The 27093-nt window shown below is 34.4% G+C and overlaps 4 protein-coding genes across 10 annotated transcripts; 2 read left to right on the forward strand and 2 right to left on the reverse strand.

Moving 5' to 3' along the window:
- The first annotated feature begins 37 nt into the window (after nucleotides 1-37).
- Nucleotides 38-20232, forward strand: LOC114727544 (RNA polymerase II transcriptional coactivator KIWI-like). Of its 2 annotated transcripts, XM_028914254.1 has the most exons (5): nucleotides 38-45; nucleotides 18261-18409; nucleotides 18500-18605; nucleotides 19665-19687; nucleotides 19854-20232. In XM_028914254.1, the coding sequence occupies exons 2-5, from the start codon at nucleotides 18281-18283 to the stop codon at nucleotides 19911-19913; spliced, it is 318 nt and encodes a 105-aa protein (XP_028770087.1). In that variant the 5' UTR covers nucleotides 38-45; nucleotides 18261-18280; the 3' UTR covers nucleotides 19914-20232. The 2 variants fall into 2 exon arrangements, with proteins under 2 accessions (XP_028770087.1, XP_028770081.1); XM_028914248.1 differs by lacking the exon at nucleotides 38-45 and having other exon boundaries at nucleotides 18214-18409.
- On the forward strand, nucleotides 7594-11335 carry LOC114727515 (F-box protein At5g39450). Of its 3 annotated transcripts, XM_028914229.1 has the most exons (3): nucleotides 7594-7761; nucleotides 7844-10015; nucleotides 10886-11335. In XM_028914229.1, exons 2-3 carry the CDS (start codon nucleotides 8154-8156, stop codon nucleotides 10905-10907), a joined length of 1884 nt encoding a protein of 627 aa, XP_028770062.1. In that variant the 5' UTR covers nucleotides 7594-7761; nucleotides 7844-8153; the 3' UTR covers nucleotides 10908-11335. The 3 variants fall into 3 exon arrangements, with proteins under 3 accessions (XP_028770062.1, XP_028770049.1, XP_028770056.1); XM_028914216.1 differs by having other exon boundaries at nucleotides 7594-10015; XM_028914223.1 differs by lacking the exon at nucleotides 10886-11335 and adding an exon at nucleotides 10735-10875 and having other exon boundaries at nucleotides 7594-10015.
- On the reverse strand, nucleotides 12141-16320 carry LOC114727533 (vacuolar protein sorting-associated protein 20 homolog 2). Its single transcript, XM_028914238.1, has 6 exons — nucleotides 15951-16320; nucleotides 13727-13879; nucleotides 13303-13455; nucleotides 12997-13080; nucleotides 12457-12592; nucleotides 12141-12364 (listed from the first exon to the last, which is right to left on the reverse strand). Exons 1-6 carry the CDS (start codon nucleotides 16050-16052, stop codon nucleotides 12339-12341), a joined length of 654 nt encoding a protein of 217 aa, XP_028770071.1. The 5' UTR covers nucleotides 16053-16320; the 3' UTR covers nucleotides 12141-12338.
- A 301-nt stretch (nucleotides 20233-20533) lies between the features above and the next one.
- Nucleotides 20534-26970, reverse strand: LOC114727697 (NAD-dependent protein deacylase SRT2-like). 4 transcript variants are annotated; one of them, XM_028914402.1, is made up of 12 exons: nucleotides 26871-26961; nucleotides 25055-25097; nucleotides 24699-24936; nucleotides 24534-24599; nucleotides 24203-24248; nucleotides 23382-23542; nucleotides 23162-23291; nucleotides 22123-22287; nucleotides 21743-21870; nucleotides 21130-21229; nucleotides 20962-21039; nucleotides 20534-20821 (listed from the first exon to the last, which is right to left on the reverse strand). In XM_028914402.1, exons 1-11 carry the CDS (start codon nucleotides 26913-26915, stop codon nucleotides 20989-20991), a joined length of 1173 nt encoding a protein of 390 aa, XP_028770235.1. In that variant the 5' UTR covers nucleotides 26916-26961; the 3' UTR covers nucleotides 20534-20821; nucleotides 20962-20988. The 4 variants fall into 4 exon arrangements, 3 of the variants coding, with proteins under 3 accessions (XP_028770235.1, XP_028770242.1, XP_028770251.1); XM_028914409.1 differs by lacking the exon at nucleotides 26871-26961 and adding an exon at nucleotides 26682-26861; XM_028914418.1 differs by lacking the exon at nucleotides 26871-26961 and adding an exon at nucleotides 26213-26861.
- Nucleotides 26971-27093: the final 123 nt, after the last annotated feature.

A 27093-nucleotide genomic window follows, 5' to 3' on the forward strand; every position in this document is an offset into this window, starting at 1 on the left:
AATCGAGCTTATAGAGCTTATAAGCTACTTATAAGCTCAAAATAAGTGATGCCAAACAGGCACTTTGATTGCTCTGGACGTAGGGCTACCGGTACATATTCCCTAATTAAATAGGTCTTTGTGCATTTTCTTCTTTTAAATCCACAATTGGCAAAAACAAAAATAATTATAAGATGCAAAATTAAAAAGAGAATTTCGCAAAAAATATCTACTCGTATCTGCTTATTTTGCAGGAAATATAGAAGAATATATATATATAATGACGAGGCAAAGCATAAACATAAAATTATATAAATATAAATACACACATGGAGGAGACGTGTATTAAAAAGAAGTGAATCACCTTGCCAAATAAAAGATTATGATTATAATAATATTATATCTGTTATCTATTATCCATCCATCTATTTATTTATTATATTTATAAGGTTAATACTATCTTTAGTCTCTGAAAATTTGATCTCTCCTTGATTTTAGCCCTAAGATTTAAAAACAACAGTTTTGATTTCTAAAATTTGATTTCATTTTGATCCGTTAATAAAACACAATTTTTATATATTTATCATATCTTATTCATATACTTCTTTCTTATAATTTTAGGCTAATTAGATAATTTTAGAATAATAGGCAATTTTGGGAAAGAATATGATTTTGAATCAGTTATGAGTTTGTTGAGCTTTAATTGCTCATATCGTATTTCCTTATTTTGTGATATGATAAATATTTTCAAATCTTTAAAATGATGATTTATCTCATTAATTTTTATAAGTTAAGAAAGAGCATATTAAGAAATTTAAAATGGTGATTGCGCTACGTAGGGCCATAAGTACATATTTCCTAATTAAATAGGTTTTTGTACATTTCCTTCTTTTAAATCCAGAGCTGGCAAAAACAAAAATCAATTATGAGATGCAAAATTAAAAAGAAAATTTCGCCAAAAAAAAAATCTCCTCGTATCTTCTTATTTGGCAGGAAATATAAGATATAGTACAAGAGAATATATAGATATATACACATATATTCTTCTACATTTCCGTTGAGGAAGAACCGTTGAAGAACTGTAGGTTGCAAGAGGGACCATTTGATCAGGACCTGAAAGTGTACGAGGTCGTAGACGAAAGAGGAGAATGGAACCTGCATTCATTGGAAGGAAAAATTCCAAAGGAAAAATTCCTCTACCCACCCACTTCTTATTCAATTATAAAATAATGCATTCTTTTACTACCTCTAATTTCACTTGATGCTTTAATTTAATTTCCAGTGTGATAATTAAGAAATTTAACTAACATCTAGAGCTGAGGTTTTATGAATAACAAAATTCATATTGAAGGAAGATTCTGTGCTTTTTGCTTTTAGCTAGAACTTTGAGGTGATTTGTTGAAAATAAACTGGGCATGACTTGAAAAAAAAATCACATGGGGCATATGCTATATATGCAACTTGAATTTAGTGGTAGTGGACCAAACCAGCATTAATTAGATGATACCGATTTTTATTATTTATGTAACAAATATCCCTCTCGACTGGTACAACACTATTTGGAATCGTCCCACATCTATTTCTGCCTCGTGATTAATATTTTAGTCTCTTCATACAATTTGTATACTCATTATTCCAATTTTTTTAGTATGCGATCTTTTTATTTTGATATACATCAGAAATAAAATCAAGAATAACATTACATATTTATTCGAGTTTTTATATCTAAGACCAAATCCTCATGCAATATATAATTTTGAGATAATGTACAAAGTTGTCTTGAAAGTTTGTGCGTAGGAGAGCTAGGTATCTGGAAATATTTTTTTATCTCAATGTCATCCTAGAAGTTTTTAAATCGCAACAATGTTGCCCTAGCTGTTATTTAGGTTAAGTTTAACTGTTAGTCGATCAATTATGCTAAGTTGGCAAGTCCACTTGTCTTCCACATCCTTTTTTTTTTTTTTTGAGTTAAGTTGCAAATCTGTCTTGAAAGTTTTTATTTAGAAACGCTAGCCATCTGAAACTTTCAAATTGTAGTAATGTTGCCCCAAATGTTATCCATGTCAAGTTTGATTATTAACAAACCAAATATGCTGAGCTGGTAAGTTCACTTGCAATCTATTTCATTTTTTTTTCCAAGTTATCCACTTCATTTCTGATTCATAACACTAATGCCATTTCTTTCACATAAAGGCAACTCTTTCCACACGTCTATTATTTCATCATTCACTCTTAATTTAGTACTTGTTATAAGAACAAAAGTAAAGCATAAAAATATAGTAAATAATATATATAGAGGAGAAGCTTACAAGAATTCTTAAGAGATATAAATGATGAGATCAATTTCATGAATAGCCACGGGCTTAAAAAGTAGAGAAGCAATGATTTTTTCAGAATTAGTGCTAAATCCTCACCTTAAAAAAATAAAGTGGATCCTACGTGAACCTACTAACTCAGCATATTTGGTTAATTAATGATCATATTTAATATAGATAACAGTTGGGATAGCATTGCTATAATTTAAAAATTTTCGGATACCAAATGCTTTTAAATAAAAACTTTCAGGATAAATTTGCACTTAACCCAGAAAAGAACATGATGTGGATGACATATGGACGTACCCCCTTAGCATAGTTGGTCAACTCACAGTTAAACTTAACCTAGATAACAACCAGGGTGATATTACTATGATTTGAAAATTTTCAGGATGATATTGAGTCAAAAATACTTCTGAAACTTGGTACTCCGAAGCACAAATTTTTAGGAAAAATTTGCACCTTAATCCTGTAATTTTTCCAAACTACTATTATATGCTAGAAAGTTAAAGTGCCTGTTTGGTCCAAAAGAATCCTGAGAAATTAATACTAGTATAATGATGGAGACGGTCATGCATAGCAACATGAACTGTTATGTACGCATAAAATAAACTTGATGGTTTGAGCTTTGAATATCCTTGAATAGAAAAAAATCATAGTGACATAGATATTAAGCCCAACAACATTTGAATCCCACCTAATGATATTGTAAATAAGATAATTTGTGAAAAACATATTAAAATATTTTCATTTATAATTCAAAAATAATTGATAGCGTGGAATAACGAATGATTCTAAGAAATCATGATTCTGTATGCATTAAAAAAAAAAAAAAAGCAAAAGGAACAGCCCATAACATGACCACTTTCTTCAGACGACACATGTCTTCTGCTAATCTGCCCAATCATTTGGCCTGAAAATTTTTTTTTTTAAAAAAGATGAAAAATATTACTGGTTTAAATAGATTTTTCTTTTTTTCTTCTTTTTGGCCTTGAGTTGGTGGTTTAAATAGTTATTAGTAAGACCTTTTAGTCCAACAACAAAAACAATGATAACAAGAGCCAAATAACTAATTTATATATATATTTAAAAAATTAATTAAATTATTTCTAATAAATATGTGCTGACTTTTTAAAAATAATTTTTAAATAATTTACATTGAAAATCACTTTTATTAATGAATTTTTTTTTGAGAAAATAATTATAGATTTGTGAGGTAAAATAAATTGATATCTTTTAGTTTGCATAAAGATACAGCTGAAACATTTATTTCCAGGAGTGCTGTCTTTTAGGTTTTTGTTATTTGGACCTTAGCTTTGTTTCTGATAAAAAAAATAAATTGAGATTCTATATTTCGAATCAGAACATATCTATCAACAGCTTAACACGGTCCTACATTTAAGACCTAAAGAAACATTTAATTTGGGTGCATTTAAGCGGACAAAGGCAGTGACGATATAATGTTACCCAATTTTTTCTTTTTTAAAAAAAATGATGAAAAGAGGTTTAATTAGAACATGACAAAATAGCTGACCGGGACGTGCTTTGGTGGGACTTTGAGTTTGGGTTGCCGGTACACAATCCAGTGAATCAAAATTGTTCCGTTCAGTCCCTCCTGGGTCGCATGATGATTTAGATTTGGCAAATCTATATGGTTTCATGATGTCCGACCCACCCATGTGCCACACTAACATTTTTCTCAGTCTCCAAGCCAATGGATCCACACAGTACACTTACATATCACTCACAAACAACACTGTTGTCAACACAATGGACCGGCACTCAACAGTGAACACACCAACCAAAAGGAACCCACTTGAATTTTGGAATTTATCTAACTAAATGTCGGTTCACACTATTTAGCATTTTTTTTAATCTAGGAATAATACAATTTGCTCTTATGTTTTTAAAATTGATGATTATATTCATATTTTTATCAAGAGACAAACCGGGATTTTAATATAAAGAGACGACCGACATATTGGGTATCCCCTTTTCCCTGCCCCATGTTTCTTGGTGACAATCTATTTCGTGCTATCCCAGCGAAACAATTAACTGAGGCACCAAGTTCAGGGCTGTTCAAAGAGACTGTTATCCGGTGAGGACCATTTGGATCCAGTGAAAAGAATTAGCCACTCATCGCGTAATAAATAAAGTTCAAATTCCTCTTGAAAATACTTAATAGTGTTTTGAATAGAATTGCCTCCATTTAAAGATAATTTTTGTGTGTTTTTAAAATCCCATATATAAGTAGTAACTAAGCAAATCAGGTAAATCAAAATATTGTTTAGAATTTATTAAAAGCGATAAATGTGTGAGCAATGTAATTTTCCCCCAAATATGCCATTATTTATGAAGATGTTGAGTCAGAAAAGAGATGGGAGAGACATGTAAAAATATGAAGTGTTACTTATATATAGTTATGTTAGTTATATGTAATAAATATGTGTTGTCTTTATTAAAATATCTTTACTAATTATGTGCATTAGTTAGAATTACCATTTGATAAAACTTTTAACATGCGCAACTATCACATGACTACCTTGAGAAAAAATAGATAAATATGATAAACAAAATGAATCGATGTCTTATATTTAGGACCGGATATAGTATGGAAGAGAATGTTATAGGACTGAGAGATATAGTTTAATCTTATATCATTGATGTAACATAATTCAGTCATCGATGTTCAGTTCACTGCACGTATTTTTTTGCTAAAGCATATATATCTTCCTATTCGAGACACTGTTGAGCAATAAATGTGCGCACCTCTCCTAACAGGGATTTGACCATTGATTCGCTATGTTACGAGAGACTAGTTTTTTCTTCTAGAGCTAACTCTTGTTAGTTCACTGCATGTATTGGCTACTCATCTTAAGTTTCAGAATAATCAACACTGTATATAAGCTTCTTCTTCTTCGTGACCAACATGAGGGGAGCCCCACTTATATTGGGTTTGGGCCGTAGTCTACCAAAGTATAAACCCACACATAATTGTGGATCACGCCAGACTTTAAGTGCCAGAATGATGGGCAACGTTAATGATGATGACGATGGTAACACGGTTGGCAACCTCTTTCCTTGTGTGCTTTTCGTTGGCCAATAATAAGACACAAGCTGACATATAATTGAACGAAGAAAGAAGGTTATGATGGACATGATTACCCTCACAGTTCTCCAAAATACATGACGTTCCCAGCGTACATTATGAAATATGATGAAGCTTCCCATATGCCTCACTAAATAAGAAGGTCAAATGATGACTATGGTGCACTCGAGTGTAAAAAAGACCAAGTATTTCTTGCAACCACCAACGGAATAATGTTTTCATATGCTGCATTTTATCCCAGGACAAATATCCTTAAATTATAATCCCTCTCATTATTAATATAAGAACTAAATGGCTAATTAATTTTTTTAGCCAAAAAAATAACTGATTTATGAATATTTAAAAAATTAGCCAAATTAATTATTTATGACAAATATATAAAATATCATTTGTAATCATATGCGTTGTAAGTATCTTTTGATGAAAATTCCTTATTATATGCACTTAATAGAAATATTTTGGAAAAAAATTATAAATATTTTTATATACACTGAAAACCACCGAATGTGGATCAAAGCTAGCATGTACATGCACAGATTGATCATTAGAATAGAGTTTCTCAAATGAAATTCATACTAGCTTCACTTAAAACATGAGGGTTTTTTTTTTTTTTAAATATCCTTAACAACCAAGTGAAAACTTGTTAAAATAATGGGATTTGATTGAGGCGGCTGCGTTATCCTTGAATTGCGCGAATTTTGATTGGACTTCTAGTCAAGTTGGGGATTGTTGGAGTGTGGAATTTTGGCAATTTGCAGAGAATGAAGGGACTCCGAGGAAATGGATCAATGGTATGAGAGCGGAATGGTTCCCGCTGGATTGTCCGAGTTCAAGCCCAAGGGTGTGCTTTTTCCCCCGTACGTGCTGCGTTGCGTTTGGTGATTCCCTTGTTCATTTAGTTTGGTGTTCGTTTGGTGCCACCTCTTATTCTTAAAATTTTTTTAATATTTAATTTAGTTTTAAATATACAATATCAATTTATTTATTTTTAATATATATTTGTTTCAGATGAATATGTCAATACTAATAGGAATTTTGACATGTTCATTATTTAACAGCTTACATAGGACATTTTAAAGAATGATAATTTATATACCAAATATTAATATGTAAGTACTCCTATATCACTAATCTTCTTTCTTTCACCATATAAAAAAACTCAAAGAAAACTTTTATTTTCTAATTGTTATTATGTGCAGTTAATGCTAGTTTGTTAATGTAAATCAAACAATGATGATTAACTGGCTAACAATAAATAAATAAATATGAAGGACTGATTTTAAAAAAATAAACATAAGAACCGAATAAAAGCTAATATAAAGTATCAGAATTAAATGACTATTCTTTTAGGGAAAACATAGTTAAAAAGTTTGGTTAATTGAGTTAATGTTCTTGAAGTTGTTTTTTAAATTACAAAATAAGTTTATAAGGCTGTAATTAATTTCAGCTAAAGTCTCTACTGAGTGAGTGACACATTTTTATTAACAATAGACTCTTTCTAAAATTTTTGACTAAAATGGATTATAATTCTAAAAATTGATTTTTTTAATGAGAAGATTGCTGAAAATTTCCCAATTGTAAAATTTATTGCTTTAAAATATTTAAAATTTGCTTAAGGACTAGACAACCAGGTGCAACTTATTTATGATGTGTAACTCTTTTTTAATCGTGTGTAACCTATCTTTAATTATATACAAAATGAAATCTATTTACGCATAATTTAATTTTTATTGCAATCAATTGAAAAAAGCATTACATCCTTACATTATCTTTGGGTAATAACCTTTTTAATAAGCAATTTTTCTGTTTTTTTAATACTACTTTCGATTTAATTATAAAATCTTATTTATAAATGAGATTATATAATTAAGACGGCAGGTAGTAAAAAATTTCATGAGCAAAGACTCCGTTTTCACTTTTTTTAATTATCCACTCAACAAACATGTTTACCAGCGATCTCTTCAGTTTCAAAGCACTAGGAGCATGTCATGTCCTGAAATATTAATTAAATCACACGAAATTTGTGAACACAAAGTCATGGTCTTTGTCTTTGGTAAGTCGTCGTGGAAATACGAGTGGTATGGGTAGAAGGACGAGTGGTGGGGTCACTGAGTTTGGACTTTGGGGGCTTGGCTTCTGCTTTAAGCTGATTTAACATTGGTTCGCTCCCACAGTTCATGCCGAATTTCCTCTCCCTCTCCGCCACTTGCCACCACTTTAATCTTTCCGACGCTGATCGTCCCGTCCATGTGTGTGAGTGTGAGAGAGAAAGGTGTGTGAACTGGGGAAGCATCAACCAGATGAAACGGCGCGTTTTAACGAAGCAAGGCGTCGTCTTTGTCACTTTACAGGACCTGGGTCCTCACTCCTCTCAGTCAATACCTCTCCCATCCCCAATTCTTGCTTTTCTTCTCGATTCTGAATTCTCTTTCTCCGTTAGGTCCCAATAACTCAAGAATTCCAGTACACGGGAGGCAATTCAAACCGATTCAATTCGATCTTTTTTCCCCGCAAAATCTGAGACTGCCCAATTCATTCTTCTGCTTGTTGTTTTCGTTACTGATTCTTGCTACCCGCGACAATTGAGGTTTGCGTTGGGGGTTTGGATTTTGTTGTTAGTTTGGATCTCTGTTCGTGTTAATTCTTTGATCAATTGCAGTCGTCTGCGTCCGGCCATGGGTGCATTTGATGCTTGATTGGTGTAAATTTTGTACTCGCATATCTGACAATCATATTTTGGTTTGATCATTATGTTACCTAAACCCTTCGATTCATGCTTGCTTCAAACTCTTCCCGATGATTTATTTGCCATCGTCTCCCAGTTCCTCTCGCCAAGCGATGTATGTAATCTCAGTCTGTGCTGCAGGAGTTTATACGCTCTTGCGGCCTCTGAAAAGGTCTGGCTCACTCAATGTGACATGGTTGACATATTGCCCCGTAAAGACATAGTTGAGTGGCGAAAAGGTGTGTCCTCTTATAAGGCACTTTGCCGTTTTCTTACCAGCGTTCAACCATTAGTTGGTATGTGGGTTCATCAGAATCCTGAGCTTGGTAATGTAGTCTATGTCATTCCTGGTTTTGTTTCTATTGTTGGGTGCCGGGTTATTCCCCAGGAGCTTGGCCCATTGGGCATGGAGGATGGTCCGATTCTCTGGGCACCCGTCTTTGAAATTCTTGGTGACTCTGATGGTTCAACCGCATTTTTTCTACATGGAAGAGAGAACGGAATTAATTATATTTATCCTGGTTTCATCAAACAAATAGAAAGAACTTGCAATGTGCTATTGCTTGAGATTGAGCCCACGCAGCAGAAATGTGGTGATACTTTTTTGCAGAGTCACAGCATGGTACACCGCTCAGACGGGGATTTATCAGGAAATATTTGCAGTTCAAACAGTGGACTGTCTAGATCACATTGGACCGGAAATAATGAGTCGGTGGTTCCCTTTAGCAAATTAGGTTTCAGCGATAGAAGAAGGTTACTTGAGATTATTACTTGTCAAGTTCGACAAAAGGTTCCTGACATGGCACTTGAACTCTTATTTCCTAGGTTTAGTGTGGACAAGGACAACTTTCAGAAAGATTTGTTGCTCTTGTCAGGAAGAAGAAGTCTCCTCATTCAAATGTACAAGCTTAATTCTAATGGTATTCAGATTGATGAGAAAGCTAGCTCCCAAGAGGCAGTTGGTGCTGTGCAATTAGAGCTGGATGAAGTCCAAACTAGTATTCGTTCCTGGGCTTTTGGTACACCTTCAGACGAGGTGATTAATTACAGAAATTCCAACAAGAGAAAAAGCCTTGGTGGAGCCTTCTGGCATAGCCTTAAACATATCCTCCGAAAATCTAGTTCAAATAATGGCTGTCATGCAGTCTCTGAGAAGGTTACTTCGAGCAGCGAGAGTAAGCATGCACGACTTGATGAATTTCTCAGATCGAGTGACGCAGTTAAACTAACATTACATGCGTCAACTGTAAAGTTATCTTCGTATCGAGCATGGCCAAATATGCATGACAGCCGATTTGCTCTTTATAAGCTCCGCATGCCAGTTCCCACAGTTGACCAAGAATACGCAGGTCTTTGGGGAGGGACTTTTGGTTGGCCTCCTGGAAAGCCTAGCAAAGACAAGTCTGGAAAGGCTCTTTTTCTGCTGCTGCTCTCTTATGAGGAATCTGAGGGGCAACAGCTTCTCATTGCAACCAAAATATTGGAAGGCACTCACTATGTCTTGCATCCCAATGGCTCAGCAATGTTTATAGTAAATACCAATGAGCCTTCATCGGAACCCTTTCCTTGGGACCCTGATGTGGATTCTTTTCCCGTAAATATTGAGCATGCTTTTGTGGGAGAGGGTATTGCAACTGGTTATGGGTTTAGATACCCAGGATCAAAGCCTGGTTCCCTCTTTGTATTTAACAACGGTGTCCTAGCCTTTATTTGGAAAGAGTCAAGGGCTGTTTTGACCTTGCAAAGGCTTAACTTGCATGAACTATTGAAGAAAGGTGAAATGGTACCTGCTCTGTCTCCTGTTGCCAATTTCTCTTATCTGACGAAGTCTTACTCAAATGTATTTGCTGGCTTTCAAACCACTTCCCCTTATTTGCCTTCACCAAGGTTTGCCTTATCCCTAACATGTCATCCTTTTTTCCCCCCAGTTTTGCAAACAGTAGGTACCTTGATGATTAATTATGCTTTCCTTTGTGTGTGTGTATTGTCATGTGTGAAAAAAGCACAAATTTGTTCGTGATTCTCAGAAAAGAAATTAAGAAGGTAGCCACTACAAGAATTTACAGACCTCATTTCATTTTCTGAAACATATCTGTTTAAATGAAAGGGAAATTCTCATTGATTTATAATTAATCAAGTGATTCTGCAAAGTACCCTATGCTCCTATTTTTTTATAGGCCTGTAAATACCCCACTTTTCAGAATTTGGTATCATTTTGACTCTATAATATCAAGAGTGGCAGATGAATTGTCAATTTATAAGGTGACTGCTTTTTTGAGTTGAGAATAATTTGTCACACTTGGGAATGTGTCGTGTACACTCTACGTTCTCTGCTTTTTCTTTCTTTCTTTCTTTTTTCTTTTGTGTAGGATTAACTGGTCAATAACATTCACAAGTAACCTAGCACAATTGGTCCGTAAAACTTGGCTTTTGAAATAAGTTTACAAGTTTCCATCAGATATCATCTATCAGACTGGAAAGGAGGAATGCCCATGAACATGGCAGCAGCATTGCATCAGTTTGTCAATTTATTTTATGAAATATGTGTGATATCAATATAGACATGGTTATATGCCTCTTTGGTTAATTAAACTGCCCTTGTTTAGATTGGTTCCAGAAAATTCATGATGGGAAAAGACTTCATACACTAATCTCAAGATGGTTGACCCTCTCTGCTAGTTTCCCTGAAGCATATTATCCCCTTCAGAGTTAAAATGAAAGGCATTCTAAGCTGGGGTTGCTTTCTTCTTTTGACAGGCAAGAAACACTAGTATCTTAATGGCTGGAAATTCAATTCCTTTTGCCCCGCTGATGACATCATAACAAGTTTGAAGAATGGCTTTACTATAAACATATTGGTATTGTGAGTTGCAACTCCTGCTGTCAAGGTTTTCTTGTCACTTTCTTCTAGAGATCTAAGTTGGAGGCAGTCTTTGGGATAACAAATGGTGCGTTATAGATTATTAATGTAATAGAATAAGCTTTTCCCTCGCAACCTTACGGGTATATGATGCTGTATGACTCTGTATTATAAATGGTAGACATTAATACAGGATCACAATAATGATTTGTACTCATTTGGTAATTGCTATATGATTGTTGTGACATTGGTTGTGTCAAGCAAAGTACAATCCCATACTGTAATCTCATTATTTGCTATCCTATTGAATGGCCGAAATAGAAAACCCATTATTGTTGATTGACAAATGTTCTACATTTTCCCTTTAAGATGTCAAAGAATAAAAGGCAATATAATGTACAGGACATAGGGAACATGTAAATCTGGAATGCTGCGCTTTTAATTAGATCGGTCTCATTTATAGATTCAAATCGTGCGTAAAAATTGTGCAATACAAATTATGCATCATATATGATATATATCGTATTTCGGTGCAAAATCATTCCATAACACAATTATATAACTGAACACTCAACTTCGCGAACGAAACCCTTGGATCTACATCATCACATTGCCTTTTAGGGGAAAAAAAAAAATCGGTCAGTCTTTGTTCTCAAAAGTAAAACCTCAGAAAGCGGATTTCCAGGATACAAATACAAGAGCAGGCACAATCAGAATTTCAAGGATACGAATTTGCAAAGTATTTTGTTAACGAACCATGAAACAATGAAGATGGCCACATAGAAGCGAAGAGCTGGAACAGATATTGAGCTCTGAAAATGTGGAGTGAAATCCTCACCAAACTAAAGAACAGATATTCATCTAGGAACCATCCATTTCTCCAAGTTCTGGGATGGTTCTCCATTCACTTAAGAATCGGGCAATCAAGTTCTGGGATGAATCTCCATTCACTTAGAAAGCATAATCTCTGAACCAAACGTTAAAACTTAACAAAATCCTCTCTCCTTTCCACTGAAAAGGGTCTGTCTCTTGCAATCGAAGCGGCCCCCCGTGCATCGTTATGCATGCCAGATACCGTTATTTCTGTAACAGTCCATCACGAGCTCAAGAGTGCTTACCAAAATAAAATATTTGGCGTGCTCCGTAATATCATTTACGTTGAATAAGTAAAATATACAAGCATCTCGTTGGCCAAAAAACAAAAGAAAATATACAAGCATCTCTGTACAAATCCAATGTCATAGGGACTGAAGATACTAAAGCCAACCTAAATTCCGGCAATTGCATAAGTTTGGAGTAGCATGTGAATATATAAACCAGATGCTCTGCCTAATCCGGCCGCCATGCACTTTAAGCTGGAAGTGGTTCCTCCATAACTGTGACACCATCAATAACCAACAGTGAGCTTATTTTCAAAATTTGGAGGGTCGGAAAAGTGGGAGAGAGGTGATAAAATATATATATACACCTTTTGCTTTTGCGGAAACTGCAGCATCATTTGCAGGTGCAGGAGGTGTTTTGGTTGGGACATCAGGAAGGTCCAATTCCTCCTTGATGCCTTCAGGCTCTGTGGTAGGAACTTCAGGAAGGTCTTGAACCATAAGCTGAAAGGAAAACAATTTAATTTCATGTTAATTACTGTGGAATAAACAAATTATAGGAGCACAATATTGAACATCCATGCCTCCTTCAACCGAGAGAAGTCTTCTAACCCACAAGGCTCATGATTTCATTTCTTCAAATGGCACTCCTAATTTGGAATTAATCATGCCATGAAATATTCATGAGTTCAGTACTTTCAGGTCATGCAGAGACAAGTTGAATCCTTTTAAGACACAAGCAAGCATTACTCGGGAGTTGCTTTATACAGTCAATTGCAGCAAACAGGTCGCATTCCAACTTAGCAAAAATATCATTCATTAAGAAGTACGACTGGAATATAGAACAGTGTTGGTTGGATGACATTGGAAAGTAGCTGTTATAAAGAAAAAGTCGACAATCCATGTACCTGAGTTTCCAAGTCCTCAAATTCTGCTAAAATCTCCTCCTCGTCTTCTGCAGATAACTTCTCCCCTAAGATTGCATTAATTTCCTTCAAAAACAACACAAATATGCCGCCCACCAGTTAGTATCCAATATCATCAGAATAACTTCCTGAGAAGGAAATGTGAAAAGAAAAAAGCAATTAAATATAAATTGCCAGATACTACTTCCCACATATGTTTTTAAAACTCAACCAAACTAGCCGAAACCTAGTGCAATGGTTTTACAATAAAAGCAGCACAAATGAGGATGAAAGTGATGTCAGGCTCACATCTTGATAAGCCTTCGCTTCAGTAGTATCATCCATAAGCTTCTGAACATCATCAATGTTTATCTCACTCTGTATGGCTTTAACTGCATCATTACCTGCCTTCAAACTGTCAAACACAGCCTTCTGCTTACTTGCTAGTTCAATATCTGCCAACTGAACCAAAGGGATAATCAGCATGTAACTTCTATGCAAAAAATCAACTATAAGTAAAGCAGCCTTGTGGCACTATGGTGAACGATAGCACATCACCGAGGCTTTACCAATTACCAATGACTAATATGTCATTCATTACTTCAGAATAGCAATTGAAAGGAGCATTAAACTAAATCATATACCATAAGACAATTATAAAGCCATCTTGAACAGCTCTTGATCTAATCATTAAGTAGAAAAAAATGAACAAAATTTAATATTAAATTATTACTTGTTGCTCCACATTTATAAGCCAGGCATCAACTTGTTTTAACAAATCTTCTTGCGTCTTCTTTTTCTTTAATGCTAACAAGGCTCTGTCTTTTTTCCTTTCACGGATCAAGTCTCTTGCGGCTTGCTTCTCAGCTTCAATAACAGCATCAAGCTGGAACAAGAAAATTACAAAAGAACATAAGGTCAAATATCCAATAACACACTATCCAAATGTTAGAAATTCTAAATGAAACACTCTAACTGTTGACTGGGCAGTTTATACAACTCTGGTGATACTGAATTCGCTCAGATGTGTAACTACAGTTTCACTTCCTAGCTTGTAACAAAAAGTGCAGCCATTGTGTTCAGCTATGCTATTTTCACAACTAACATCCCGTTCACAAGGTGCAGTATACTTTTATGATTTCTGCGGAAGTTCAAGCATTTGCTTGGCTAGATGTACGGGCCACCGTTGTGAAACAAAGTGCAATTGTCCCTGTAAATTTCACGGCAGGGATATATGCATGCATTGCACAAACATACAATGGCATCCATATAAACAGGCGTAATCTCACCCCAGCTTGAGAATTTTCCCTACAAGTGTACTTATTATTTATTACATGTCAGAGTGCAAAATATGTTGTAGCCACATTAGCGCACAAAATGAAATGTAAGGCCTTTGTCATTATGTGCTCATGATGACACACTAGTAAATACTAATTACATTGACAGTGCTCTTTTTTTCTTTTTTATTTATTTTTCCTTTTTCTCCATGAGATAATTAACACTTTAACAGAGTTCTTTTGCCAGAACATAGAGTGAACTGGAGCACAATAAAAGCTGTATCAAAGGGAAAGAATACAGAGAAAAACATAAGAGACAGTGGCTCAAATTCCCAAGGCTTATTCTTCCTTGTTTTATGAAAAATCAAAAGCACAAGTGGCAGTGAAGGGGAAAAAATTAAGAATTATACTTCCAATCAAATTGAAGAACAAAACTCTGTAATACTAGCTGCTTAACCTTATTATGGTGGGCACTTTAAATCTACATTCCAAATCTTTAATGTACAAGGCTCAGAACTCATAAGATAAAGTATTTTGATGAGAACCACAGTGCTTAAGATGCAAGTTCTCACTTAAAGAAGCATAATAGTGATTATAAAGGAATCATCATTCAAGCCAAGAAAGATGATCCCCAAAAAGAACTACAAATGCTTCTTGATTATTTCCTCAAAATTGATAAATTTTACAAGCATAAGTCCAGTTTAAGACACCAAAGTGTACCTAACATGCTATCTCAACAGCCAAAATTTGTCAAAGTGATTCCAGAACAAACCAAATGCAGAAAAAACTCCCAGCTGTGGATAATTTCAGCAAAATAAACTCAATCTACCGCATATTTTTCCTCTCCAGGTAGGTTCCCAAAGCATCGTACAAAGTCTAAGAAACAAGCTACATTGTTTATGGCTTCTAAATAGTTAGGTTTGATATTGATTTAAATTTTAGATCAATTTGATAATTAATATTGATTAGCCATTTTATTAACTACTTCCTTTTGTATAATAGATGGGACTAAAATCCTTAAGTGCTAATCTCACAACCTCAACTTACCATGCAGGGAGCCGCAGCCCAATTTTAATCGGTCCTGACACCAAAGTCAGTGACTTGAGGTAACCTACATATTATAATTTCAGCAGTGGAGAACAAGTTCGTATAATCAATTTTAGCCCCAAATTTTCCCGCCTTTTCATTTGCGTTACAATCTAACTGTCATGGCAAAACTACTTTAAGCATGACATCTATACAAGACATTTTGAGTCAAGTTGGAAATACATCAACAAAGCTGTTTACGATCCAAAAGCATTTAACCGAGTAATGGCAATTTTTTTTGAAGAATTTCAATAAGCTTTTGTAAAAGCAAACACATAGCCGAAGGAATCTTACTTTCTTTCTTTTCTTTATCCCCTACCCAATAGTTAAGACTTCAAAAAATGAAGTGAAATGAAATAACAGAAAGAATAAAGCCATGCATAACAAGGCAATCTGCCATTGGCATGCAATCTGAAACAGTGAATGGATTTTACAATTTTGAAATTCCCTAATATAAGCCTGAAAATTCTCTTCTTTCGGTATTCCAAATCCTTGACTGACTGCACAAACAAATGATAGAGAATGTACACACACAACTTTAATCGATGCCTCCAAAGGATTAAAACAGAAAATTGAAAAAAAAAAAAAAGGAACCTTTTGTTGATATTGAGCAAGCTTCCGTCTCTGGGTCTTGAGCGCGAGGATTGCTCGATCCACATCGGTTACTTTTGGCTTCTTGACAAATAAATTTCCCATCAGTTTTGTACGTTCTGTGACAGAGAAGGTTGTACCACCAGAGATTGATCGGAGGAAAACAAGATTTTAGCTTGGGATCATAAAGGAAGACAGAAACTCATCAATGAAGAGCTAGCTTCCCAACGCAGATAAAGCCGTCGTAGGTTTTTCTGTTTTCTTTGTACGTGTCACAGAAAATTTTCAGTTGAAGAGCAGAGACCACCAGAATCCAGCGAGGAGGACTCGGATTGGAATAGCCTTTGGACTATCACAAAGGCGTGAAAGCAAACAAGCCACCCTCGGCCAGCAAAGAAAAATAGGTACGGAAAGTGGAGCGCAAACAAATTCAATCCCAATAATGAATAACGTGAAATTTATTATCTGTTAATGATTCTTTTTTAATTTAATTTTTAATAAATATTTTATCTTGTAATTTTTCCATTATGTGTTTGTATACAAAATTTGTTGATCGAAACACTATTCGTGTACATATATTTAAGACTCTGTACAAAGTAAATAATTAAATTTGATTTGGGAAAAATCATAGGGGAAAATGACAGATAAAAAGGCCTAAAATTATAATATCTTAATTTAAGTACCTAACACTTCAAAACCAGAGAGAAGGAAGTAAACTTCAATTAAAATTTTGAGATTCAAAAAAAATTACAAAAATACCCCTTTATTATTATTTTTTTAAAAAAAGGTTTGGACCCTTTACAGAATTACCACGTTGATGACTAGTCGTCGGCAATTGGCTGGTAGCTTACTTGTTTCGTAGCTTCTGCACCGGCTACCAACGAGGTGACTACCGGTAGGATTTTTTTTAAGGGGGAGGAAAGAAATTCCCTAACCAGGTTGTTGCTAAAATGATAGGTAACTATTGAGTTAAAAAGATTTCTTAACATTATTACACAAAATAAAAACATAAGCCAACTTCTTTATTTTGACTTCAACTCATGATAACAATTTATCTAGAAATAACAAATCTTGATTATGAAATAATAAGTCTAGAGTTAGAATTAACAACATATTTTTTCTAGATACATAACATATGAATTAGTTAAAAATGATAATAGTTAATTTGGAAATAATAAATCCTAATTGTGAAAAACATGTCTTGAGTTTTTTTAATACATAACATTTAAAACAATTAAAAATGACAACATTTCATCTAAAAATAATAAGTTCTGATTATGAAATAACAAGTGTCAAATTGAATCAAAAAATTAAAAAAATGCTTTTTAAAATTAAAAAGAGGAAAGTAAGGAATATACTTTAGCCTAAAATAAAATTAAAATCTTGCAGCGGTTGTTCCTCTGCCCGCTCATAAGTATTGTTATTGGTTAAAGACTAATATGAAACGCAATCAACCTATAATTTTACTTTTACTATTTCCAATCCTATTATATAAGTAACAACTAATTATGCAATGTACATCAAAATATTGGTTAATATATCCTTATTTATGAAATTGATGACTGAGATGAAAAAATAAATGAGCAAAAATATATGGGAGAAACACATAATTAATTTGAGTAAAAATTAAAAAAGTTATTAAATATTTAAGCAAACATAAAGGGAGACTATCACTTATGCATAGTCTGTCCTTAGTTGCGTGCAAATATTTTTCATTTTACAAAGAGATAAACTGCACAAACCCAAGAAAATTTGTACTGTTCAAGATCCTTAAACAAAACAAATTTCATGGTTCAATTTTGCAATTGGGATCATTTAGCAATTTTCCCTATTTATTACCCCCGGGTTCGCGCCTCCAAGTTCTAGATTTCTATCCCGCCTCTTTATCTCTGTTCTGTAGTTTGAAAAGGCTTTACAGGAAAAATTAGAAAAAATTCTCATTACAAATTTAGTTAGTAAATAGTCTTTAAAATAATTAATTATATATAAAAAAGGATAAGTTATATAAAAAAAAAGATGATTTATATAAAATATTATTTGGACACAAAAAATTAGTTTGCTTATAGAAGATGACTTACACATAAACAAATTTTATTTGTATAAAGGGAATTGATTTGCATTTCGCAGGAAAAAAATTATTACACGCAAAAACAATAAATTACAGACAGTTATCAATTAAATTTTTAATCAAAGATGTATCCCTATTTTTCCGGGCTTTATATATGTACATTTTTTAATAATTTTGATTTCATTTCTCTTGCACAGCACACGGTCACTCGGAGTCGGGACTGCGAAGAAGCAAGTTACTTTGAGCGTTGCTACTGCTTCCAGGGATGTCCGAAAGAGGAAAGAGGAAGGACGACCAGGATCACGCTTCCGACGGCGATTCTGAGGGCCACGCGCCACCTAAGAAGTTCCAAAAGAAGGATTCCGGTGACTCTGATGATATCGTCGTCTGCGAGGTGCCCCTTCCCTCCATATCAACCCATATGAATTGACTTAGCTAACCTTAGGGTTTTGTTAATGGAGATTTGCTCCTTTTCTTCCTGCAGATATCTAAGAACAGACGGGTGACTGTGAGGACCTGGAATGGCAGGATTTGGGTAGATATTCGGGAATTTTACGTCAAGGATGGGAAGCAATTGCCTGGAAAGAAAGGTTCTTGAAACTCTTGATTACTCGATGCTTATTCTAGGGTTTTGAACTTTCATTTTTATGCTTGCCTTGAAGAGACTTTTTTTTTTTTTTTTGCAATTGAAATTTATGGCTGCACTTTTCATAGCCTCCGGTTTTTATCACCGACTAACCAGTCTGTGTGGCATTATCGATTATTGATGCGTGATGATCGTCACTTGTGTTCGTTTGCTGTTGTTCGGAGAACAGGATGAACGTGCCTTTAGTCTTTGGAAACTGTTTGTTCTTAGATTTGTAGCCTTTAAAATGTTGCTTCAGTTACAATACTTTGATTGTAATAGGACGCTGAAAGAAAAAAATCTGCGTCTGCCTAAAATTTGTCATTGATTTCCTTTTTCTTTCTTTCTTTCTTTTGGCTGGAAGACCCATATTGTGACATGGGAGTTATAAAGTTTTTGATACTTGACATAGTATTTCTATGCTAACTGTTTGTGGAAAGCTCGTAGCATGTGTTTTGTAGGCTAACTTATACTGACAACTTATGTGTGCTTGCTTCTGCCCTTCTAAAGAATCTTTTTCTTCCTGGCTTATGCCTTCTTTTGTTGGTTTAATAATCTTTTTCTTATATTCTTAAAACCTGTTGTGTTAAAGGTTAGCTTAATTTATATGGTTGAGCTGTATCGACCGCAGTCCTATGATAACTATCCTTTGTTGGTAGGCACCCGCCAATTGTGGTGCTTTCTTCGTTGGAGGTAGAACAAACTATCTAAACTTCAATCTTTTCTTAAGAAAAAAGGTTGAATTTTTGCACTTAATGAACTTGTTTGTGTGTGTGTTTTCTATTTTCATATTGATAACATTTTGTGTGGCTGTGTTCTGGTGCATGCTTTTGTGCGTGTCCGCTGCTTATGTTTATACTTGAAAGAATTTAAATAAGCAAGAATGGCCCTCTGTTGGGACATATAGGACATAAATGTTGAATTCTTGTTTTCCTTGGTCAGTATTGTACATGCTTTTTGTTACTTGTAAAATTTTTCGTATTTATAAACATGAGCTACAATGACGTATTCACATTGTTTTCAGGTATCTCACTGAGCATTGACCAGGTAAATCCCTAGAGTTTTTGATATCGATTTGTTAGTTCCCTCTCCTGTCTTATTTATGGTCTAGGTATCTGAGAACCAAACGTGTGTGTGTATTTTGATACAATGAGAACCAAATATTTTGATGTCATTATTATTCTATATGATTAATTCGTTATGGTCTGTGCAGTGGAAAGTGCTTCGGGATCATGTTGATAAAATTGACGATGCTCTTGCGGAGGATTCCTAGGAAGGGAGATCAAGTGGATACATTAATCTTATTGCTAACTTGGAATTTTCTTTTAGTTTCGTGGGTTAGCAGTGGCACTGACAGGGCAATATTATGTAATTACCTTAGTATGAAGACCTTGTTAGTTGTTACCGAAAATATCTTGGGGATCTGGGTTTTTTATAGGGGTGTGGAAGGTGGGGATTTGAAATTGACCCTCTTTAATGCCTGAAAAACGCTTGACTGCACTTTTGTATGTTTAATTAGTGATTAGCGATTTCCTTTATCGTTAAGAGCAGCATGTCATTAAGATTTGCTTTTACATGTTTTATGCTTTTTACTTGCTCGACTTTTGGCATTTCAGCTGCTGCCCACAAATTTATTTAAAATTAGGTTATTTATGTTTTTTCTGTCATATTCTAATAACCAGGCGAACTCATGTGCCTAGCATGAAATATGATGAGTATGAGCTGTAACATAGTATGTTATAAATTTTATGTTGATATGATGCGTGGAATTTTATTGAAAGATTGAATTATATCGCATCTTCAAATGAGCACGCCATTTTATTCTTAATTTTTTTCCCCCTTTTAACTCATGAATGATATAAAGAGTGGGATGTGGATACCCAACTCTCTAGATAACAGCCTGAAGATAATTCATATATTTCTAGTGAGTATAAAACAAATATCCGTTACATATTATCCTGTATTTCATTACATTGCACAGGAAACTTTAATAATAATTTTTCTTAATTAAAAAAGGAGCCTATAAATCCAACTTCTTACTGGGGAATGGGCATGAATGTAAGAATAAACATTTAATCAATGTGGAATACATTATCACATAACAGCATGATTTCTGGATGAAGTTATTTTGAAACAATCCGTGAGAAACTTAAACACTCATCTCCACGTCTATACAAATTCCTGCAAGTATCAACTCATTCAATCAATCCTTTTGTCCTTAAATTCAGTGTAATTATAAGCTGTTAATTCATAGAGTTTTGCGCGGATTGCAGAACCCACTGGACAAAAATGATTTAGATATGGTGGAAAGGAACATGTACCCAATGAAAACTCGTCCTGTAAAGTCGCTACACAGCAGGGATGCTCATGGAACCCATGTCAAGTACTCTTGGAAGAATCTGCACCGATGCATGCTCATCAGTTGAGGACGAGCAACTTCCAATATTGAGAATTGCTACTGATAGTGAAGATGATTTAAAAAGCCCTACCTCACCCAATCGCGCATTGATTTTCAAGGGCACAAGATCATCAGCACGTGTTGCACCAATATTTACAATTGCTGTAGCAGCACCAGCCTCCTGAGCTGCCCTGTGAAAGTAGAGTTTATAAACCTCATCATCAGCCTGATACGCAGCCAGAGAAAAGAACGAGGGGCAAAGGAAAAATATTTCCTTGTTAGAAGTTCAGGGGTTAATCAGAGAAGAAAAGATGCTCCGCGGGAGAGAGTCCCTTGCATCAAAATGCAAGACGGTGTAAATTATTGCTCATAAATATCTATTATAAAGTTCCCAAAAGCAAAATCACAAGAAGCTTGTTGATTGAAATCTAAATGAAAATGGCAAAAGGAACAGCTACTGTCTACATTATTGAAGTTTATGTAAGATCACACATTCATGGTTTAACAACTTTAATGCATAACCATAACTGTATCAAAAGTTCAATTCTAAGGTCTAAAACTGTGAAGTTTATCCATACTACGTTATAAAATTTGCTTACTCAACTGTTTAGCATTTTGCAGACCATATACGTATATGTTCAACACATACAAATGTGAGCTAAACTTAGCATCTTAACTGAGAGAACAGGGTAATATTTATCTACCTGACAAGTCGAAAAGCAGACATTGTCATCAGAGAGGATCCCAACACAAGGAAAGCATCACAACTTCTAGATGCATCCATTGCCATATCAGCTCTGTCCTTGGGAACATTATCACCAAAGAAGACCACCTTCAAGAATAATCATTTAAACTTTTAAAGTGAAACACCAAAACAGACTGTAAGCATTTCACAATTTACTTAGACAGCAGCTGAAATATTGTTAGTTCACAATTCAAAATCATCAGACACATTTGTACATATTGGACAACCAAATAACAGACCTTTGTTTATGTAAGGGAATTAATATGACAAAAGCAATTAGCCAAAAACTGTTTCATACATAAATTTCATAGCCTTTTGGTGAGTAGAAAAATTGCGTACATCAGGTTTGAGAACTCCATTGCACTTCGGACAGCTTGGGATGATAAAATCCTCCTCCCAAAACTTTTCATCAATCTCAATATCACCGTCAGGTCTTTGTTTCATGCCAAAGCTCTTGTCTGATCCAGGCTCACCTTGGTCCAAGCTTTCAATTGCGACAGCCCACTGCAATGTAACATTACTTTTCAAATATCAGCTCATCAGAAAATGAAAACTCATGATTATAGGTACTCAGCCTTCTTGACACATGTATTGAGAAACATGGATTCCCACTTGTACATTCAAAAGATCAGTCAAATGAAACATTCACCAAGAATGAAACAAAATGAAATATAATGTGCACGTGAGTGGGAGATGCATGACGATAGCTTTTTTTTTTTTTTGGCGCCATGAACATATGTAAGATATAATAACAATGGCTGTTGCAGCACTTAGTGGATAACCCCATTCCACCTCTTGGCCACATCGTTATGCTCCACTATCACAAATATGGCCTAGGATTGGTATAAGTTAGTACTTTGGGTCTTGTACTTGTAGCTTGATTTGAACAATTCGTTTTGTAATTGGAATCTAGTCCTCTGTATACGGACTATCCTATGGAAGAAATTAGTCTTGTAGTTCCCAGCACTTGTTTTCTTCTAGTCCTTTTCCCTTGGAAGTTTTGCTCTTGATCTCTATTTTAACTCAACAAATGTCCAGCCTCTGTCAGATACCAAGTGACTCGGACTATTTCTTTTAAGAAGCCACCTTCTCTCAGGTTTAAGGAAAAACTGGAGGATCAGAGATAAAATCCCCAGCAAAATACAACCAACCACATGCGCTGATAAACTGGTGTTAACTCTGTTTCTATAATAATCAAACTTAAGGGATCGTTACAGTCATTTAACCGAGGGTATCATGAAATTGTCTGCTGATTCCATTTTTAGCATTAGTCAAGTGCTAATAAATCTTATCCTAAAAAATAAAATAAGCATCTTCAAATATCAAGCCTTCATTGGTCATATACATTACTCTTGGAAACTAGGTGCAAAATACTAACTTTTGGATTAAGGGCCTTCAGTTCATCCTGAAATGCACTTCGACAAAAGGAAAATCCACAATCTATACATATGACAGTGTATACAGTCCCGTGTATCTCCAAAGGATTGCTGCCAGCACGATGATGCAGTCTGAGAATAAGATACAAGAAAATCCCTGGTAAGCTTGCTTGTGTTATCTAAAGCTTTCCAAGCTAGGAAAAGTAAATAAATAATCATCACCTGTCAACATTTTGGGTAATCATAAAATTGATTCGGCCAGCTTTCTCCAATGCAGCCAAAGCACGATGAGCAACACCTGGTTGGGCAGCAGTAAATCGTCTCCATCCAGCATAACTTCTGGCCCAATATCGCCTGCGGGCTTTACTAGAACGGACAAATTCCTGCTTACAAATAATGTCAATAGAAAGGAGAACATGAAAATAAATATTCATTAAAAAACTTTTAAAAAAGGCCTGAGAGATTGAAGTCCATCCTTGATTTTTTTTTTTTTCAAGTTAATCTTGTTGCAAATCTCTGGTTGAGGTCCTAGTTCATTTATACATTCTCAATTTTGAAATGCCCAACCTAATACAAGATTCTTAACGTCTTCATCAATAACTGAAGCCCTTTTCTTATTTTTCTTTAGGAGAACACGCTCAGAATAACTCAGCCCCTATAGTTTCTTAACTTAGAACAACTTAGTCCGTATAAATTTCGAACTCAGAACAACTCAATCCCTATAATTCCTCAATTCAATAAACTACTCAGTTGTAATAAATCAAAGTTAGGAACTTAATTGATAATTGAGAGAAAATTCAATAACTAACAGTTATATTTTCCCCAGGTTGAAATTTCCATACTGTTATATGACTCATATAATAACTTTTCTTCTCTTTAAAATGACCCAATCATAGAAGATCAAAGTCAACACATGATTTCTACATGCAAGATTTTTTTTTTCCGGGACAAAATTATGCAAGAGATACACCCTATACTATCTCATTTAGACGCTAGAGGGGCACACAAAGGAGCAGCCTTGGGTGAACATGCCTTCAGATCACCTGATGGGTTATTGGTCTGAAACCAGTACTATAAGCTCCACTGGGGCTGCAATAGAAAGGATAGCATACTGTTAGACAAAAAATAAGATGTGCGTCAGCAATTGCATTCAGTCCTTGTTTTACAGATATAAATTTTAATTTTTTTAAATGTCATAGCCACAAAAACTACAAAGTCCTAAGTAAGCACTACTATTGCCCAATTAACTGCAAATTTTGCAAATAACATTAGCAAATAGTAATCTGAGCATAGGACTGAAAACTAATATTCCTTAATAAATATTTTCCTTAGGCTTGTTGCAGTGGCAATTGAAATGGAAAGAGGAAGCAGAACCTTCTATAATCAGGGATACCACACTCGGTGCTGATTCCAGCTCCAGTCAATACCATGAGCTTGGTACTGTATTTAAGATTGGTACCCAGTTAGGAAACCTTTAAACTTTGCAATGAGTATAGAACTCTAAGGGAATTTTAAAATTGGCAAGTTGTGTAAATTGACCTATTATCAAAAAATTGATACAAAAGGTTAACATCTCTGATACTGGGAGGATCTGCATTAGGAACCGCCTTCTTATCCCTCAATGTTTTAGAGCAGGTTTTTCCTTCATTTCTGGGTGAGATCCCCGGAACAGAGAGTCGACATGATGTTTGTACAAACTTAACAGAGCCTTTGAAAGATATTACTCTTCTTCCTCTTCTTGACAGGTACGAACTTCCACAACTTGATTGAACAATATCTATGGACATCAAGAAAAAATGCAAACAATTAGTCAATTTTGCCACTATTGTGTGGTAAAAACAGAAAAGTTCAATGTTCTACAGATGAGGTTTGCATGTGACGTCAAGTATACTTGCCTGTTAAAATACTCCCTACCATATCCCTCGTAATCCTAAAGGACTGCATATTCACAGAATAAACTTATTATCAAGTGCTTCAGCAATAGTGTAGGTGCATTAAAAGATCTAAGTCAAAGATGTGGCATGACTATTATTCGTGCAGACAGAAGAATAGACAAATGAAAAGTGGTGAGAGTCAAATGCTCCCCTTTTTTTTTTCGCCAAACAAATGCTCCATTTACCTTTTTATGTTTTCCTCTTATTTCAGTTTTATTTCATTATAAGAGCAGACTGTATATATATTTTCGGCCTTGAGGAATAAAAAATATAGTCTGCTCTAGGAACAATGCAATACGAGCTTCACAAATCTAACTAGGAAGGCTTGTCTAAAGTGAAGATCAGTTTTCCACACTACCCACCATTTGCTCCTGATTGAATTTTGGGATAATTAATGTATAAGTCCTTATAGTTTCAACTGATTTTTAATCAGGTCCCTATAATTTTTTTTCTTTTTATCAGATCCTTATACTTTCATATATTTTTAATCAAGTCCTTATAATTTTTTTCTTTTATCAGGTCCTTATTGTTTTACTTTGTTTTTAATTAGGTCCTTGTAGTTTTTATTCTTTATTTTACAAATAATAACATTTTGAAAATAATAAATTATTGTAACAATCTTATGTTAATATTTTTTAAATTTTTAGTTAAACAAATATATTATTTATTTTCAATTCGAATTTTTATAATTATAAAATTCAAATTATAAAAATAAATTTATCTAAAATTAAAATATGATTATAAATAATTTATATTTAATTATAATTATTATTCTGATTGTTTATTAATTACTAAATGGTTATATTAATTATTTGTCCAATTATATAATTATTAATTTAAAAATGAAATTAATTTTAAAGAATAAAGTTAATAAATAATTTTTCAAAAACTACAAAGCACCTAATTAAAAAATAAGTGAAACTATAAGGACCTGATAAAAAGAAAAAAAAATAGAAGGACCTAATTAAAAACACACGAAAGTAAAAGGATCTGATAAAAAGAAAAAATTTTATAAGGACCTAATTAAAAATCAGATAAAACTATAAAGACCTGGAGATTAATTATCCCTTGAATTTTATATAAAGAATTTATCTAGAGCAGAAAGACAACCTAACATACCATTTAATCCAGGAGTGCACGACTTTCATGGCGTCCTTTACAAAGGGGTAGATAGCTATCTCTTCGCTCTGCTATCAAATATTTACCGAGAACAGTATCCTAAGGAAAATTTTCTAGTGATATCTCAATTTCAAGAATGTAGGACACAACTGTAAATATCCACATTGTCTCCACAGATACTCAAGAGATACAGCAGAAGAGAAGAAATAGAAGTGGGAATCATCTTGAATTACGGATTAAAACCGTCAAAAAAAAAAAAAAAAACCCAATGGGCAGCCTCTTCCACTAGAGAGACAAATTCCATTCACTCACTTGAGAGGATTCAGATTCTCCAAATTATCCAGATGACAGTTTCTAGTGAGTCAAGTTTCAAGCGAAGATTACCCTGCCTTTGAAAGTAACGCATGAAAGAATTTAACTGAACTCAGACACAGAAAGAAATTAAAACAAAGCGGACAAGATTAACAACCAATAGATAAACGGACGTCATTCTTCGGACAACAGCGTAGACAAGAGTCAATATGTCATGACCCCTGCTTAACCGGCAGCTCCAATCTAATCAAGGGCTTCCACAGAAGCGGCAAATTCCAAAAGTTGTCCCAGAAGACAGTGACAGATAAACGAAGAAATCAAGCAGAAAGAGAAAAGTCGAACTTACAGAGAAGAAGCGCGGTTGCGAATGGAATCGCAAAAACATGGCCATTATTTTAGCAAATTTCAATTCTTCATGCAATGAAGAATCCTCCTGCTCGAAGCAAGTTTTCACAAGAAACAAGAACGGCACCTGATAATTTTATTTCGGACTCCCCGCCCCCTTCCACGTAGTCTACTTCGCTACCATATATGCCTATCAACCACAAAGGTTCAATCGAATTGCCGAA

This window comes from Neltuma alba, unplaced genomic scaffold (assembly GCF_004799145.2).
Source record: "Neltuma alba isolate B1F8T4 unplaced genomic scaffold, ASM479914v2 tig00002446_pilon, whole genome shotgun sequence".
NCBI classification, from domain to species: domain Eukaryota; kingdom Viridiplantae; phylum Streptophyta; class Magnoliopsida; order Fabales; family Fabaceae; genus Neltuma; species Neltuma alba.